This window comes from Anopheles moucheti, chromosome 2 (assembly GCF_943734755.1).
Source record: "Anopheles moucheti chromosome 2, idAnoMoucSN_F20_07, whole genome shotgun sequence".
NCBI lineage: Eukaryota > Metazoa > Arthropoda > Insecta > Diptera > Culicidae > Anopheles > Anopheles moucheti.
This window is the reverse complement of record NC_069140.1, coordinates 12,386,874-12,406,077: the sequence shown is the minus strand read 5'-3', so window position 1 is coordinate 12,406,077 and position 19,204 is coordinate 12,386,874. Positions and strand designations below refer to the sequence as shown.

At 46.3% G+C, this 19,204-nt stretch overlaps 2 protein-coding genes across 3 annotated transcripts; one reads left to right on the top strand and one right to left on the bottom strand.

Annotated features, from left to right (window-relative positions):
- Nucleotides 1-753: 753 nt before the first annotated feature.
- On the bottom strand, nucleotides 754-4,440 carry LOC128297981 (centrosome-associated protein Alms1a-like). The gene is made up of 2 exons (XM_053033701.1): nucleotides 952-4,440; nucleotides 754-882 (listed from the first exon to the last, which is right to left on the bottom strand). The coding sequence occupies exons 1-2, from the start codon at nucleotides 4,438-4,440 to the stop codon at nucleotides 814-816; spliced, it is 3,558 nt and encodes a 1,185-aa protein (XP_052889661.1). The 3' UTR covers nucleotides 754-813.
- Nucleotides 4,441-5,782: 1,342 nt separating this feature from the next.
- Nucleotides 5,783-18,786, top strand: LOC128310397 (uncharacterized). 2 transcript variants are annotated; one of them, XM_053047026.1, is made up of 6 exons: nucleotides 5,783-7,080; nucleotides 13,247-13,354; nucleotides 17,294-17,696; nucleotides 17,820-18,104; nucleotides 18,180-18,239; nucleotides 18,366-18,786. In XM_053047026.1, the coding sequence occupies exons 1-6, from the start codon at nucleotides 6,988-6,990 to the stop codon at nucleotides 18,425-18,427; spliced, it is 1,011 nt and encodes a 336-aa protein (XP_052902986.1). In that variant the 5' UTR covers nucleotides 5,783-6,987; the 3' UTR covers nucleotides 18,428-18,786. The 2 variants fall into 2 exon arrangements, with proteins under 2 accessions (XP_052902986.1, XP_052902985.1); XM_053047025.1 differs by having other exon boundaries at nucleotides 5,783-7,072; nucleotides 13,239-13,354; nucleotides 17,294-18,104; nucleotides 18,180-18,297; nucleotides 18,370-18,786.
- Nucleotides 18,787-19,204: the final 418 nt, after the last annotated feature.

The following is a 19,204-nucleotide window of genomic DNA, read 5'->3' as shown; positions in this document are numbered from 1 at the left end:
ATGCGACAGCAGAAATGAAATGCTTGTTGAGAGTTTTGAAAAATGATTATATCTGTATTTAGCTATTCTTTTTTATAATTTAGCGAGCAAAAATTAAGAATCTTCACTAGGAAATTAATCTCTTTTTCTTTATTTGTCCAAAATGTCATTAAAAGCAGCCCGATAAAATGAATCTCCGCCAATTGCACACTGCACTATGTGTGACTAGACGAACGTAACTGATTATTGCAAAGATTTTTCTTCAACAGTTCAGTTTGAAACTCCAATCTCTGATTTAAAATGTTTACTTATAATGCTAAAACTATCATAGTGCTAAAATTGCTCAATCAAACGTATGAAATAGATACCTACTCCTTACTGCTTTTGCATGATTGTTGTACATGTACACGGTCGTACCTTTGAACTAACAATCGAATTATATTCTCAGATCTATATTCCCGGTTGAAACGCGAAGACTAAAGAATTAGGATGAGTTACAATGCCACCAAGACAGAGTTCCTACTTGCCGGAAGCTCAGATGGCTGGGGCACGTGATTAGTATGTCTGCACACTGAGCTTGTGGATCGATTCAAGTGAAGCTAGATCTGCCAAGAAGATTGAATGCCTTGAGCCAAATGTTCGTGGAAACGGATTGGTGGCCTTATCATGTCAATAAAAAGAAGAAAATAGTTTCAACTTAAACTGTAAGCAAATGAATCTCGCTCCAAAATCCTTTATTTGCCTAGTTGCATAAACTCGAATGTGCAATTATTTTAAAAACTTAAAAATATAACTCGGTGTAACGGGTTCTCGTGGTTTTTCACACGTCCACGGCTAGTCCTGAATTACACGAACACTGTTCGATAGATCAACTTGCCCCTTGAGTACTTTACGTTGAAGATTCTGAAAAAGCGACAAAGAGTCATTATTTTCTCGATTTAAAAACCTTTTACCTCTCGAAATTCCCCTTACCTTGTTGTAGACATCTTTCAAAATTCGATTTTTTCGCTTCAAATTGTTAATCCGCTCGACTTCCTTCTTCCGTTGCACTTCGGGCAATTTGCGAACCTTCCGGCGTGTATTCTCTCGGATGGCATGGGTCGATGCAAACACACGTCGCTGACTCAAGGGAGGCGGCGGCAGCTGACTTCTGCCCTGTGCGGTCGTTCTTCGCAACGAATCATCTGACGTAAGCAGTAACAATCGTTGGCGTTGCTGGTTCCGTTTGCTGCGTAGCTTGTTTAGCTCGCTTATACACAGACGACGTTCCTCGATCCGGCTCAAGGTGGCTGGACACGAACGGCGAAACTGTTCCCGTAGTGTGAGCATCTTTTCCGACTCATTATCCTTCCCATTTTCCGGTTCGCTTTCGGTAATACTATCGGAGGATGATGATGACAATGGATCGGCGCCCACCGGAGATGACTTGTGGCCTTTGTTTCCTTCGGTTGCTGTACCGGCGAAGGTAATAACGTACGCAATCGATGATGGTTTCGTTTGCGCCTGCTTATCCTGACGTCCACCGTTGATAATTGCTGTTCGTCTAGGAACTTCCTGGTGATCAGTTCCATGATCTACACGCTTCTGGTCACGTTTGCTACAAGAACAGCTACATTCGCCCGCCGGTAGACGTCCCGCGGCCACATTTCTGCCACCAGCCGATGGAACCTGCACGGATGCTGTTACGGAGGTGGGTTTTTGTTTTGCTTCTCCAAAAATTGGCTTGGTGCGCAGGATAGAATCCGTTGTCTGTGTGCCTGCCGTGCGTCCTTTGACCGTCAGTTGCGGCGACGGCATTCTCGATTTAATATCGTAATGGTGCGTTGTGGTAGTGTTTGTAAGCGTCGTTACGACCGGTATCGATATCGAATCGGAGGATATGAATTCCGGCGAAGGAATCGTATTGTTAGAGGACGATATTGCCCTGCACTCGGTGGCAGTTCCCTTCGACAGCTTGTTTAACGCATATCTATCCTTACGGAAGGCATGATTCTCCTTCTCGTGCAGATGGTGTCTTCTATCGCCACTCCGGCGACCACCGCTGCTGTACGGCCGGGTGTAAATGTGATTCTGCTCCTCAAACGCTCTGCGCGTACGAACCTGATCGTAGTTGTCGACAAATTTGTCCTTTTTTTGCTTAATGAACGTTGGAATGCTCACGTCCGATGGCGTCGATGTGGGTGTTTCAAGCTTGGACCGATTTTTAATCACCTTCGCCATATGGTAGTGCGAATTCCAAGCAGAGCTGCTGTCTTTGGAGCTGCTCTCGGCGGAAATCGGTTCGTGTACCGAGGTGTACACCGTTCCACTACGTTCACTGGGAATTGGCAAAGGAATGGGTGGAGCAGGCGCCATATCATGCATCGGCAATGTTGGCTCCGCCGTGGCAGTTGTCACCACATTGAGCAATAGCATTTTCTTCACCAGCAGCTGTTCTATCTCTCGATCGATCTTAGCCAGCTGTGGATCATTGGCACGTTCCTCGTTAAGTTGCCGAAGCTGACGAAAGTTCTCGTACTCTACTTCCGAGTGTGTCATGGGTTTAAGATATTCCTGCATAGCTTTACGCACGCGCCGATCCCGTGGCTCCGGAGCGGACATCTTTCGGGGAAGGTTTTCTTTTGTCGTTCCGGCCGATACGGGTTGCGAAGAAACGGTACGGTGGGACGAATTCTCAAGCGACACGATTCCAGCTGAGGAACTCATTTGAAGTTCGTGTTTCCCCTCATTCGCTCCGGAAGTGGACGCTTGCACAGATCCTTCAGAAACGCTTTCGCTCCCGGGAATGGTGGCCGGATCTTTCGTCTCTTCAATGACCTCTACCATATCCATGCTTCGATCCTGCTGAGCACTGCCATTGCCAATCTCCGAGTCGTCCTTTTCGGTGCAAGGACTCACATCATCATACACGTTGCTCTGCTCCTTTTCCTTCAAACTGCCACCTTCATCCTCTCTCTCCGCCCTCTTCCTAACAGCCTGCCCGTAATCATGGAGCAACTGTTGCCGCGTTCTCCCTTTCGGATCGTGCCGGGACAGCTTTCTAAATATTTTATCGATCAAACTTTCCTTCACACCTGTTGGCATGCTGTTCAGCTCGCAGATTGAATTGTACAGCGTAAGTCCGAGTTTTACCTCGTCGTCAAACGAAGGCCTCATTGCTCGATTACTTGTGCTGGCCTCATTCGCAGCGGACGAGGAAGTGTTCGATGATGTATGCACCGGCGTGGAAACGGAAGCAGCTACCGATGGGGTGTTATTTTCCGTTTCCGGCACCGAGGGTGAAAAGAATTCGAAACTTTCCGCCGCATCCACCGAGGCCATCGTGTAGCTGTCGGTTGTCCCGATGCCTTTGTCCTGACGGGAGTATAATTCCTCATTTCGTCGCGATACCTGAATGCCTCGTGATTCTCGCCCACGCGCATGAAGCGATGTTTGGGTGGATTTCGCTTCTTCCCGTTCCTTCTGTGGCATTGGTTGCGGTGGTGGAAGTTTTGGTGTACTTTGAGCATCCGGTTTGGATCGCATGATCGATGTGTCCTCTCCAGTACGGGCCGGTTTCTTCTCCTTTTCGTCCCTTTGCCGTACGACGATGACGCTTCGATCGAACGTAAGTCCTTTACGGGCAAAGTATCGCTGAAGGCAACGCTTTTCCGTTTCGTTTAGATCGGCTGCACCACAGAATTGGAGCCGTTCACTCGAATCATACCCAATGTCACCCAACGAATCCCATTCCAGTTTCTGCTTATTCGATGCGATGCTACTCACAGGTGACAGATCTTTCGTACTATCCAGCGGTTCCTCTACGTTGCCGGGAATGTGCGTTTTCACCACCGGTCGAATGGGATCATCTTCTGAGGCCACCGTTTGGGTACTATTCTCATGAACAACAATCCGTGGTGAAACTTGTTTTATCACCGGCTGTACCTGGGCAATCGGTTCCGGTTGGATGTAGGTAATCGCTGGCGCCGTAGACGAGGTCGGTACACCCAACGTGATGGTAGGCGGCGGAGGAAGATTAATTTCAATGACCGACTCGAGATTAAAGTTGAAGTTTCTTCCACTCTTGTGTTCCACTTTTGTCTCCTTCACTGTAACGCCCTTTGCGTCCGAGGTGCCTCCTGCATCAGTGCCTACTTTGTCGGATGATTTGTTCGCTCCCGATTTAGCACTTTCGGCCGACGCATTGCGGAGTGATTTTTCACTCTCCTCGAGCTGTTGCTGTTCCGCTTTCTTTCGTAGTGTGGACAAATTTTCCATCGACTTTCCAACACCGGACCGATCGCATGCAGAGCGGCATGCACGGCGCTGCAATTCATCCAAACACGGAAGACTGCCATCGCTGGAAGAACGCGTTGCGTTCGACATGCGTCGCAAGCGTAGATACTTTTCCAGATCCCTGTTGCGGCCGTGTTCCATGTAGTAATGCATGATTAAATCCGTAACACGATCACTTTGCGACATTGTTTCACTGCGTTTTGGGGCTGTGCGGGTAGAAGAAGAACGAATTAATGGCCAAATACTTGCGCCAAATCACCAAACAAACTGCATCGCTGGTGTGCTGGTGGCGCGCTTGAAAAATTCCGTTAGCAATTCAGTTGACGACTGTTGACAGCTTGCAACAGTGGGAAAAGAAAACAAAACATAGCAACGGAGGGCGTACATCGTGGTATCCTGCAAGGACATCTTGCCGCAATATCTGAAATCAATGCGGCAGAAGAAATTGATGGAATATTATTAAAAAGATTATTTTATCTTTATAAATTATTATAAATATATATAATTCAAGTTTTCTTCAATAAATCAAACATAAAATGCTTCCACATTGCCATCTATCAGACAATAGCGCAACTATAAACGACGGTTGGCAAACTGATGATGCTCAACGCATTTGAATTTGTTTGATAAGCGGAATGAACGAAAATATTACTATTGATTGATTGATTATTTGCCTATCGTCTCTAAGCAAACCACGAATAAAATAAAGTTCAAATACATTTGTTCTAAAATTCCTCCTGCCTTTTTATATAAATAACACTCTTAGTTATTCCTCTTTACAAAAATGGGTAATTTACTTGAATTCTTTTCTTTTAACCAATCTTTTAAACCAATCTTTTTAATCAATAATTAACTAAAAACAATACTCCACAGACACATAGCACAACACCCAGTCGGTGTGCAAGTTGGCGTTCGACGCACTGTAAACGATGTGCAAGGGAGTGTTGCCGTTGCGCTGGTAGTGGTACGATCGAGCGGGCCCTAAACGCGTGTTAAAACAAACGTCAAAGAAGAAGTGCTTTGTGTTGTTTCTTGTTTGTTTTTCTATTCTCCAACAGCACGCAGCATATAGCGAAATAAAAGGAAAATTCAACACTCATCTCACGCTGATGAGCCTCGCCAAACACACAAACACAGGTGCAGCAGCAACATATTCCTCGGGCACCGTTTGTGAAGTGAATTCGTGCTGCAGGACCACCGCAACTTACTCACAGTGCGCCAGCTTTGTTGAACGCGAACGCACATCACGAAACGATCGCACCGTCAGGTGCGAATGAGCGCGAAGCAGTGAATAAATAATACAAAGATCCGCGTATCGTGATCGCGAACAGCTCATCAGCATCGTCCACGGTAGCACTCTCCGTTGCGAAAGTTTCGAACCTGACCGCGCCAGTAAGCATTAGACGGTCGTCACCGAGTGGTTGGCAGTTGTGCGTTGTGCTCGTGTGTGCAAAAGGGTAAGGGCAGGCATTGCGCGCGGCGTCTGCTGGCAACTGCTGCAGAAGAGAGAGAACCCCGAACGACCGAAAAAGTGCAACGTGTCGTGCGTGCGCACCGCACACCAATCAGCGCGATCGTTTGTGGTGTTGGCAAGCAGCAAAAGCAGGCCACAAGCCGAAAACACAACGGGCCGTTCGAGCGCATTCAGCAAAGCCATACGCGACAGTACGCGACATCGGTGACCAAACGGCCCTTTTTATCTTACCAAACTTATCAGTTGAACTATCAGCATACGCCGGGAAAGCACCTTGGCACACGGGAGATTAAAGTAAGCGAGCAAGGTGTGTGTGCGTGGACATTGTGGACCCAACCGTCCTGTCCTAACAGCCGAACGCATCGAACGACCATTCGTCACTCGCCGCGACCATTAAGACCATTCTCACGGGAGGCTAGAAAATCAGCGATCAGTAAGTGATTCGAGGCCAGCGCGAGCAGTCAAGTCACTGTACGGCACGGAACGAAGGTGGGATAGAATATTCAGTCAGCCCCAGGTTGAAGTGTGGACGTGAAGTGAATCTACCCGTTAGTGCGTTCGCGAGTGTTGCGTGAGTTTGTCACGGTGAATCAACCCCTTCCCACCGTGTTGCGTGCATTGTGGTAGTACGAGGAAATGATACCGAGCAGCTGTCAGTGATCACCACGGCAACCAGCGTATCATAGTGACAACAGCACGTTTTGAAACGCGTCTCTATCGCACAGAAAAAAAAAACGGAAAAATTAATCATTTCCGTGAAATTGTATTAGGGGTTGCTTGCAGGCCCTCATACATACATAGCTGAGCGTTTGTTGCACGCGTTCAACAGGTTTGCAAATATTTCGCACACTGAAACTCTCGAACCTATGGAATGAAAAAGTGAAATTGCACTGTGTGTCCGCTGCTGTTGCCCTGGCAGCGTAATTTGGTGTTGGTGGTGGTGAAAACAAAAGCCGTCTACGCACTTCAAAACACACTTCAACACACTCATACACCCTCTGAGCTGACATAAGCGATCAGGGGTGGTGTTGTGTAGCTGCACAGTAGAAGTTGATGGTATCATCATACGATCAGACAACAGCATCAAAAACCTGTCTCTCGGCTGGCCCGGAAACCTTGGAGGCACAATACAACGGTGGTGGGTACGACGACGTCCACCGACATAGAAGTCCGCGATTCCGTTTATTCATCATTACACCCCCGCGACTGTAGCGCCGTCCTTTCCTCGTCCTGTAAGACACAACTAACGCAGCCGCAACATGTTGAAGAACAAAGCTGTCGAGGAAAAGGTTGACACACTGCTGTCGAAGAGTCAAATACCGATCATCGATCTCGCACACTGTGGTAAGTTAGTGGCAGCATCAAACAAACAAACACGCGATACAAAACAAACCCCGTACGCGATCCTTTCGCACGCATCAATCTTACGCGGTGCGTGCGATGGGTTATCTATTTTTGAATATCAATTTTCTTTCAGCATTTTACCCTCGCTGTTTAGCGTCCACTTAGTACTGCTCGTGGTGGTGTGGTTTTTCATTCATAAAGTCCCAGTATGGCCCACACAAGATACCGGCAACATCGCTAGTGACAAGGCGTCCGGTCGGTCGCAGCGACACCACGGTTACGGACCCGGTTACTACTGGCACGAATGCGAATGATTGAAAGGCCACAACCCCATTTGCAAATGAATTATAACTCGATTGCCACTAACCTGCAGTTCAACCCCTTTTTCCAGGGTTTGTGTTTCTTTTTTTTTTGCGAGTGTGCGATCCCACTCTCCATCCCGTTCTGTCGCACGCCGGATCATTGTCCCGCTCCGAGGACCATGTGTGTGTGTGTGTATGAGTGGTTTCTGAGGCCACGCAATGGCGAGATGCGCCACAGCATCCCCACACCACAGACAAAGCCAACCGATCGTTCTTTCGCTGACGATCGCAAGCAAATGAATCACGGCGTCGCGAATACAGTTCATTGCCGAGGTGGCAGAATGGCGAAGATCGCGATCGTGCGCGGTTCGTCCTCCCGGTTGATTAACGATCGGAAGGTATGCGCGCGATTGACAAATGCTTTAAATCGTAGCACGATCGTTCCCAGACGAATGGCCGCATACTGAAACGATCGCGGTTATGTAAAGTTCCGGCCAATGAAAAAAAAATTTGCTAAGCAATCGAAACGATGCATGACACGCGATGGTGTTTGTTGCATTGTGCTGTCATTCTGCTGGCAGACGATAGGCAGGGCAATCGGTAAGCGGAGACTGTAGCGATCATTTGAAGCTCAGTAGAAGCAGAAACAGACCGGCGGAGCAACAAACACGTTTCGGATAATTTGTATTATAAAACTGTAAGAAAACAAAAAATCACAACCCATTCATCGGTAAACCCAGCAATCTGTGTGCTGCTGTTTCCGAACCGAGCAAAACAACCACAGGGGAATCCAGAAAAACAAAATTGGCTTTAACCGCCACCGATGTAGGAGAATAATAATTAATCACATTTCATAATAGAACCCCCTTTACTGTGGTTCTATCTACACCGCGATCAATAAGTTTCGATAAAACTTCAAATTAAAAAAATAGCGTTGATGTATGTTGAGTTACTCGATCAACCCCTGTCATAACGTATACCGCTTTTAACGTATTTTTCCATCGAACGAGCACATCTAAATGATACGAAAAATACTCCTTTCAACGAGTAAAATCTGATATAAGGAGCTGGGAGCTTTTGGAGTTTCTGTAACTCTTTTTTTTTTGTTCAGTGCTAAAGTCCAAATATTGAAGAATTTTAGGTGGAAGATGAATGTTCAGGAGTTGCTCAAAGCAATGCCACCAGACAATGAACTTGTGGCCATGAGCAGTAGTTTACGGTATGAGCATTGAAAACAATAACATGCAAGAACGACCCTGAATGCTTGGACGACCCTGAAGAACTGGTGGAATTACTGATGTCATGGCATGAATATCTATGGCTGGATATCGTCTATCGTAATGGAGGTATTAAATGCATAGGATATTTTTTTCTCATATACAAGAGAACATGAAACATATATATGAAATCTAGGACTGATTATCCAGCTACGGATAAATAAAGTCAAATAAATTCCCAAACCTCAGGCTTAGACCTCCTAAGGTTGTTGTGCCGATAAAGAAGAAATATCTCTTTAGTTCAGATGATCTTACTCAGATGATCACGATGTAAGATGCGATCTTTTATGCTGCGATACCCCACCGGCATAACTAACTCTAGATGAAGATACTATTTCTTTGCATCTCCATTTGTGTTATTTAACGTCAAGCGAATAGTCGTGTGAAGTATCTATCAGTAACGCGTAATAAGTTCGATTACTCATGCCATTGCTCACCAGCGCAAACATATGTTGCAGTGTGTTGTACACAGGGGCGTTGGCTTGCCTAGGGATTTCCGCGAAGAAAGGCAATGTTTTTTTGTTGTTGTTTAAACAAGCACAGTAGAAACGCAAACGTTATTATCAGTTTTGGTCTGTCTGGTTCGGTCCAATCGGTGGCTATCTACAATTTGAATTATCCGTCAGTGTATGCTCAACGTCAGCGAACGGAACAATAAGTGTCCGGACGTTATCCGGTGATTGTTATAGCGTCATACAAGAAGATGATTGCATACCCAGCTGGAAGGAATGGATGGAATGGATTCTACCACACCGCTGTCGCTTTAAAACACCCACCTGATTGAATGGTCACGATCGTTTACCAGCTAATCACTAACACGTGATGGATGGTTCGGATAATTTAATGTTGTTATTTTCGTTGATTTTATTTTTTTTTGTTCTCCTACCCTGGTGCCCAGCTCCCGATCTCTAACTGGAAGGCGCTAAAAGAAAATTGGCACATATACGGCCGCCGTCACCATCGGCCATGGCAGCCGGCGTCGTGTGACGAATAGGGGGGATTGTGCGGTGTATTTAGACTAACCATTTTCGTGCCCCAATCATTTGGGTTTGTGCTAATAAACGCCTTGTTTGCGTACAATGCGGTTCCCGCATTCTTCTCTTGTTTGAATCCCGGCCTCCAGCAAAGGCTCGACGTATTTGTTTTGTTTACCTTCATTTAGTATATCGTGTAGTTTGCTTTACTGTGTTGTATTTTGCATTGCTCACGCTGACAACTCAATTCATCGCAATGGTGATATATGTTGGTTTAAATATTTAAATTACTAAACGCATATTTACAATCGGACAACCATCCCCTGAAAACTACGAACAGGGGAAGCCCCCCGTGTGTCGAGTGCGATTTGTCGATCGGTTTGGCCAGTGTTTATCGTATCGCGTCCATTAAAAATCAATATTCTCAAGTGGCCCTTTGTGGGGTGCTTTCTTTTATGCTGGCCATAAAATCGGGGATCTCCCTCAGCATATTCCCTGCGTGGCACATGGATCCCATTTACTGTTTTTTTTTCTCCAAAATGTTTCAGTATCGCTCTAATAAAGTTGACGATTAGCGACAAAAATCAACTAACACACAGCTTCGTTCCTTCCAACAGCATGCAATGCTGCAAAATCGGTGGCTTTGGTGCAGATTCTGCGATGCGATTTTATTGCTTTATGGTGCTAACCAAAGTCCCCCCCGTACCTCGAACAGGCGAACCTTCCATAAATCATTCACTGCTCACTGCTGGTCACTTGGTACATTCTGGAGGTCTTCGCTTTTTGTTTTTTTTTTTTTTGTTGCAAAATTATTTAGGACATACTTCTTTCTTTCTTAATAACATCCTCAACAACAACAGCAACATAAAAAACACTGCAACAGGTGTGAACAACCACCACCAGCGTTCAGCTTCAGCAGCTGTGTGCAGGTTGGCCAGAAATGTTGCTTATCGGGCAACTTTGCTAAAAATAAATCCCCGGCCCAAAACACGCTTCCCACGGATGATCGCGTGTGCCGTCGAGTTTTTATCAGATCAGAGCGGCTCACTTTTCTTGCATATATATTGTTTTTTTTTATATACTATGAAACATCAGCTCTTATCAACCCGAACCCGACCAAGAAACCTAGACGAAACTAGGCGCTTCCCTCGCTTAAAAGGCGTACATTCCTCTCGTTTTCTTAGCAGTTTGCGATAAGAATCTAATCCCCTCTCCCTCCCATCATTTGCGGACTGCAGGTTTAGGGGTTGGAGAAGGAGGTTCCGGTTACGGTTCAATGCGACCTTTACTACGTTCGAATTCTGGCTTTTATGAGGAATATAATAACATAAACTATCCTTGTGATTCCTGGAAGCAATTATAGATCTTTGTAGTTTTCGGCGCGACAAGATATCCGGATATGACAAATTAGTGCCTAAATGGGACCCAATTCAGCCATAAAGTTGCACCCCGCATTCGTAACCGCCAGATAAGCGTCGCGAAGATTTGCCCGTGATGTTGATTCACACGATGATGGGTTGCAATAAAGTAGGTGCTGCCCCCTGCCCACCTAAGGCTTTGACACTCCTGTCCAATCATCGTTCGAAGCCGGTGGAGGTCAAAAATCGAAGAATTAATGCGTACATCCGGCGTCAGCATCAGAAACGAACCAAGAGCCACGCAAGATAGGATAAGAAATATTAATCATTCTCTCCGTTGAAATTCTTCCCGCCCCGGGGTTGACCTTCTTTTGCCCGGCATGGTAGATTTGGGGCAGTTTGGTATTCTCTTTTTTTTTTCGGCACATCCTTCTCCATTTTTATTTTCCTTTCGTTAAAGCACCGACGTTCAGCAGACGGCATTTAATGGAGTAGTAAAAAATAGTGCATGAAATGCGATTTTTCTTTTCATCGCATTTTATGAACCCACCTCCCACCCCCAATATATTGGCCAGTAAGCGACAACTTGTCGTAAATTGTTTGTGGTTTTGGGCATCCCATTGGGCATTGTCCCCAGAAGGTACGCCATGTGATCTTCCACCGAAAACTCGATTATGGGTCTATTCCGCATCTTCTTTTCTGGAAATGCGTGAAAAAGGAAGCATCAAGCGTTTTCGGACCAGAAAAACGGAAAGAACCGAAAAGAGATTCCGCTTTCGTCCTAATTCTCCCTTCACCGTACAAACAAAGGTCAATGCCGCAAATCGTGTACGATCTAATCGCGTTAAAATGATTTTCACTTTAAAGACACTTTTTTATTTCACTCGCCCTGATTCTTCCTTATCTTTCATCCCCCACGACAACCCGCAACAGAGTTGTCGCCTCTTTTTCTTATCAATTCGCCGTCGCCGTCGAGTTCTTCTCGCGCCGTTTTATGGTTCGGTTTGCTGCTCTTTCCGCTTCCGGCGGAAATGGGGAGCGAACGAATTGAAATTTCAAACCGCATCGCCGCCACCCTTGCTGCGTCTTGGGGGACGCTGCATGTGGCCATTTAATGTCAATGATCATTCAAAAGCCACAAGATGAAACGAGCATGTCAACGTGTCAGTCAGTTCCGTTGCGGAATGGAAAGTGCTCCCGGTTGATAATAACACGTCCACTTTTATGTGTGTGTGTGCTGTTGTTTTTCTTTTTCCGCAACATGCGAGAATTATATTTCTTTAATGCAGCAAAAAGTGAAGATGGTCGGTTTGGTGACAGGGTCGTAAACATTGGATTGAGAAGTTGATGAAAGCAGCTTTGCGAGAAAATGGATGGATGATATGTGTTTTTAATGGCAAGAAAGAGGAAAGGTGAATAATCCTGCGATTTGGGAAAACCCTTGCGTCTTTTGATGCTTTGAGATGCGTTGAAAAGATCGCTGGAAAGTTGAGATTTCTCCGTTCCTACGCGTCTCGTTGATTTGTGGGTTATCTTTTCATTTATTCACTTATTTTTAGTACAAATACCCTTGAATGGGAAACGTTCATGGAATTGACATGCAGACACGTGGTGAACTTTAGATCTTGGATTATCTAACCTGAAGAACCTTAGGACGAACTTCAAATTACAATCATTTTTGTAGGATAAACAGAGAATAATTTAAAACAAGACATTTTTATATCTAGATCAGTTTAGAATAACGTTTAATTAAAAATATTTTCTTACTGAGTAGATTATTTTTCTTACTTCATTCTAAAACGTAGCGATATCAGCTGATCAGATTCCTATTGACAATCAACGCATTATAAATGCACACCATGATCGACTTCAATCGACAGCATTCCGACACTGGTTCGCCCTTCCAGTCCCAAACTAAATTAATATATGCTCCACACGGACTCCCACTCCAGCTTACAGCTCAGATGGTCCGTGATCCTCCAAGCACTAATTGTCTCTCGTGGTATCGCGTCGAGCTGAAATTATTGTAATTGAAGCAAGAATTCTAAATTCCACTTACCGCCACTACTCGCGGTTCCTATACCTATTACCGCATTCGCCAATCTGGCCGCTACACTTCACAGACTACCTCCCGCCGTAATCGCGTAAAGTTTGGCTTCCCGCTGGGGCAGCAATGCGGTAATCCGTGCTCGAGTACGGTTTGCACCACTTCTAACATTCCCACTCGATTGTTTCGTTTCATGGCGTCCGGGCAGGTACGGAGGAATGTCCAATCCGGTCGGTGGTGAATCGTGTCGGACATCAGCTCCACAAAGCGCTCAGCGAAAAAGGCATTGCACTGCTGGTTAATCATGGCATCTCGGAGGATAAGGTAAGCATACCAGCAACAAACAAAACAAAAGTCGTACGAGATTGATGTTTCGCTTTAGACGTTAAAGTTTTAAAGAGAGATATAAACAAACAACGCCATCGGATGTCTGTAAGAATGTAATTATAAGAACACCTTTTGGTTTTTTTAGTTAGTGAATGACGACAACATCGAGCGCGAGTCACGAGTTACTGTTTGTTACTGCGTATGTCCCACACCACCGACTGTCCTTGCAGCTGCACTGCAAGTGGATCGCAACGACTCGCCCAAAAGCCCTGACGCATACGCAGCAAAACATACCGACACACGTGATCGTCGTGACATGCACGATAAGAAGTCCACCAGTGTAGTTGCGTTCATAGGGCTAAAAAAGGAAGAACACTAACAGAAGCAACAACCTTGGCCGTTGTCTATCAAGACTTAGCGCGTGGTCGTAAGCTTTAGCAGCTTAACCCCCCTGCTAACCCTTCTGTACCTTCGGGAACGCTTCCGGTATCTTAATCCAACCGACTTCGGAAGGATTACTGTCAAACAACAACCAAAAAAAAACAAGTAAATCAACTGCGCATTATCTTCGACGGTAGCTTCCACGAACTCCCCCATCCCTTAATCGCGATTGACGTCTGTGTCTTCAATTAACACAAATTTCCGTACGAACGCTAACCAACCGGTGGTTCCACCTGCTTGCCCGTGACCCGTAACCGCCCGGTACGTTAAGAAAATAATACACCACGCACCACGTTCGCTTTTGTTTGGCCCTGTCCTCACCGTGGTTGACGCGGTAATGGCGTTCCTTCTGGACCACCGCGGGGGGTAAAAATTCGGAAAAACGCACCACGCTTAATAAAGCCCTCTCCCCGCCCGAAAACGATGGGTTTTCTGTTTGTAAACAGTTCGTCTTCCGGTGGGCGGGAGTGTTGCCGGAAAGCTTCCGGATGAGGGACGGCAAAAGGACGGACGGTCATAATTCATCCTAACGACAACTTTACCGGCGAAGGGATTCATCGTGGCACGGTGCGCTTTTATAATGCAGCCGTGTCGTGTCCTTCGCGCCGGGGGCCCGGTACAAGGGCACCCGAGTGGGTCGTCTTCGTGTTTCGGGGGTTTTGTTTATGCGCCACCGGTCTAGACGATAAATACCGTGGTTGTTGCAGTCTGCCGAGCGTCTGGAATGGCGCTAGCCCCGAAAAACTCCCGGTGCGTCGTCACAGGTTGTGATTCTGTGGCATCGACTTGCTTTATTTGTTTGGATTTCAAAACACTAACGACCAGGGTGGGGGAGAAACTTATCCATCATGATGCGGGTGGTCATTTGCCGTTTGTTAGGTGTAGCAGTCATCCGGCAGATAACGATCGATTTTTAAAATGATTATTATTACCTCGGTATTCTACTCACCTGGACTGTCTGGAGTGGTTTGACTAAGAGTTTGACTCATCGACGAAATTGTGTGAAAATGCTTAATAATGCAGTGCATGTTTACGTGAACAACTTTCGTGTTTAAGACAAAAAGAATTAGAACATGAAATGTGACGAATCGATAAGGAACATGCAACAAACAAAAGCAGGAAAGAGTAGGTGCAATTATCGTTTGAATCATTTTATTGCCAGCAATTAACCGTTGCCACAGCGGCAAGCGGGAAAATTAAATCGTTTTCACTTCCCATTCCCTAGCTTCCGCTTGCCTTTTATGTTTGTTCCATTGTTCCATCCTTACACCTTTAATCTCGATGGCGGAATATTTGGAGTATTCCGCCTATACACGCTGCCACATCGGCATCTTCCGGCGTAATGGCTTTGTGGGTTCGACTCCCGGGCGCATAAGGATGGGTAGACCGTATCGTGGTTCCCCCAGAATTAGGCACAAGTCCCTCCAAACTCGCAAGTTCTTCAAGCTCCGATCGATTTAAACGAGCCCCTTAACCTTAAACTTCACATCCTTGCTGATGATAGTCGCAAACGGACAAGACAGACAACTGCGTAGAAGAATTGAAGTCTCTCCATCTCCACACCGATTACGGATATCATCGTTCGTTACCTTCTCGCTCGACACGGGTGACAAGAATTCCTCGACGCCCATTTGTTGACGGGAGATACGTCACCCCGCACTGTATCGACTTCCACGGTTCCATGATTACCTGGAAGTAGTGGAAAATTTTAATTTCAAAACATTCCTCCATCATGCCATCATACCCTCACGATTGCAACTCATCGTGCGCCCACTTTCCTTAATAGCCTCGTTACACGGAATGAGCAGTACCGTACGGTGAAGGACACACGGTATACAGGGTATCCCACAATTTTTTGACAGTTTCCCAACGTTTGATTGCGTCGCAGATATTTTTGAATCCTTCCCGAAATTTTTTACAGCGCCCCGTCAATTTTTGGATGCGTCTCACAATTTTTTGACTGCGTCCCACATATTTTGGAATTCGTTTCGAGGTTTTTTGACGGTTTTCCAAATAGTTTTGAATGCTACTTTAAATAAATTGTATTTCGCTTAACCACGGTATCGTGCTATTGTATTGAACCACAGAGAAGGAAGAGAAGGTCACATGTACAGATGCATTCATGGAAAACCGTTGGCTTCCGTATGTCATCTTGGAGGCTAAAAAGTTTAGATAAAATCGACCGCAGCGGATGCGCTGTTTGGTTAGCGTGCTAACAATCCGCAGAGATTTTACCGTGAAGCTCATCGCCAATGCTTGATTCACCTTCAACATCTTTCTTTCTTGTGTATCGACGCAACAACCTCAAGAGGCCTAGACCTATCATTTCTGGCTTTCTTTATCTCTATTTATCCGTAGTTGGATAGTCTGTCCTGTGTACAGAAAATGGATCCGGATGGGATTATGGACTGGTCCTGTCATGTGAAGACCGGCGCGGATACCTATACATCACCGGACCGCCCCAATCAAAAAACTTCGGAACGAATTCAAAAATATATGCGAAACCGTCAAAACACTTCTGGACGAATTCAAAAATTGATGGGACACAGTCAAAAAATTGTGGGACGGATTCAAAAATATCTGGGACGGAGTTAAAAAATCTCGTGACGGATTCAAAAATTGATAGGAAACTGTCAAAGAATTGCGGGATATCCTGTAAGCACAAGTGCAACAGGAAAACAAGAGCGCAATCGACCACGTGGTCCAAACGACCTTTTTGGGGGAAACGTCGGTCGGTGATCTTAAATCTAGCCGGTGGATACGATCCGAGCGTAACAAGCTTGATGTTTTTCGAACAGAAAAAAAGCACAAATTAAAGCTATTTGTTCCACAACGTCGACAATGTCACCGATTAGCGGGTGGAGCGGGTTTTCGGGACAGCGTCACACTCTGAAGTTCCTCCAAATGCGTGTCATTTTCCCGGTGAGCAAATTGATGTACGATAAACCATCGCCGTGGACAACTACCGTTGGGATGTAATCATGTCTGGTTTCGCGTCGTTCGCGTTGAGACCAAACGGCGGCCAAACTTTACCGTTTTTTACGATCGTCCAAATTGTGCGGGAATTAGTATCGCAAACAAGTAAACGATTGTCAATATAACCGCTCGCCGGGCAATTTTGACAAAAAACCGGGAAACTTTGGCCAACAGTGCCGACGTTGGGGGGGAAGAAGGTTGTCTTTGGAGGTTGACTCCTTCACCCAGTTTGTGCCATGGAAACGGTTGTTTAATGGTCTCAACGTAGGGGCCATTGCTAGTTCGTTCGTGTTTTACTTCAGTTCAGGGGTGCATTGTTGTCCGTCATGGAAGATTTAAATACCTCACGGTGACCGATTGTTTGACGAGTTCGCTGAACCTCATGCAAAGTTTTAGGATCGATGTAATAAGCGAAACTGTTTGTGTCTCTCCCTGTTCAAGAAAAAAACGCGACAATGCGCGGTAGTAAATATTGATAACTCATTTACCGCCTGTTGTCTCCTATCTTCGGCGTAACAGATGAAGCAGCTTTATGGACATTTGGACGATTTCTGCAAACTTTCGGACGGCACGAAGGAAACGTACCTGCGCAAAGGTGAAACGAACCATGGCTACATCAAACCGGGCCAGGAACGGTTCGATGGCAAATCGAAGGATCTGCGCCACACGTTCAACATCTGCACGCTGAAGCCGGACGCCGGTCCACTGCCCGACGAACCGCTGCCCGGCTTTCGGGAACACGTGTCCGACCTGGCGACGGATTTCAAGCGCCTCTCGGCCCTGCTACTGCAGGCACTCGCGGTCGGTATGGAGCTTCCGTACGGCTACTTTCTCGAGAAGCACCGCCACATTCTGGACGGCGAGGGTGAAAACCAGTCCACATTCCGGCTGCTCTACTATCCGCCGCTGATTGAAGACGATGGCAAGAATGAGCTGCTGCGGGGTACGTGCAAGTACAGCCAGCAGCGCTGCACAAAGGACGAGATTGATCTGTCCCTGCCGGAGGACTACCGTGCCAAGATACGCGAGCAGCAGGAACTGGAAGAGCAGGAACTGCAACAAATAACGCGCTGTGGGGCACACTCGGACTACGGCACCTTTACACTGCTGGCGCAGGATTCGGAAGGTGGGCTGGAGGTGAAGCTACCCGGAACGGATCGATGGAAACGGGTCGGACATCTGCCGGGTGCCATCCTGATCAATGCCGGCGAACTGCTGTCGACGTGGACGGGTGAAAAGATCTGCGCACTGCAGCACCGTGTGATCATTCCGCAGGAGGAAACGATCCGCACCCGGGGCCGTCATTCGTTGGCATTTTTCGTCCATCCCGGTAAATGGGGCTGTGGGGTTTCTTGGGGGCGAGATGGGCGGATGAGCTAATCAATATACAATTTCTCGCTCACAGACAACTGCATCTCGATTACGCCGATCGATCTGCCTACCTCCAGCTCGTCCAATTCGCTCGATTCGGACGAGAAAAAAACCAAAGGACGAAAAAAATCCTTCAAAACGGCCAAGTCCAAGTGAGTGTGTGCCATTCGGGTACTTAAATATGCAATGCAATAAGTAACACGTCCTCTTTCTCGCACGTACAGAATCTACAACGCGTACCAGCACGTGCAGAAACGCTTTAAGGAGACGTACGCATCGTAGCGTATTTGATGGTTTGCTGCTGCCTACAACAGCAAGCAAGTAGCTTAGAACCGTCTACTTAATACGGATTCATCGCGCCTTCCCCCGCATACGAAGGACAGCAGGAGCGTTCATCGGGTGCTGTATTTATGAGACTTAGCCACAATTTATTCCACCATTTTCTACTTCCATCCGCAATTGGTGTACTACGATTTTTTTTAACGAAATGATATAAACAAAACAACAATGATACGAACCGTGTTTCGCTTGTTTGCAGTCATTTTATCTCGTCTCTCTGCACGGCTGTTTAAAGTATCTTCTCAGTAAAGTAATCACCACACCATAATGACTCTCCATACAGCAGTTAGAACCGAACGGAATGCCCTTTTTTGGTCGGCAATTAAATCATCCCATTTTTGCCGTGGACTTTGCTCATAAAATGTGTCAGCATTTGTTGATGGAAATGCGACAAAACTTACGCATAATTAAACATATCTTGACACATTTTTAGGACGTCACCACCCGCGGGTGGTACAGTGGGAAGACTGTCAAAAGAAAATGGCCGTGCGCGCCATAAAGGAAACGAGCTTTGGAGCGTGCTCTGAGAGATGGTAGATAAACGGATGGAAGCCACTTCGCGCGCGCTTGACAAATGATTTGTTTTGGCAGAAAACGGTCGGCCGGTGGGATCCGGTTTTTTGGTCCGGAAGTTTTGCAATGCAATCGGTCCTGAATCGACGTGGGAAGAAAGCCATAAAAGTGGCTTTATGAAGTTGCTCGCGCCCAGGGGAAAGTGTG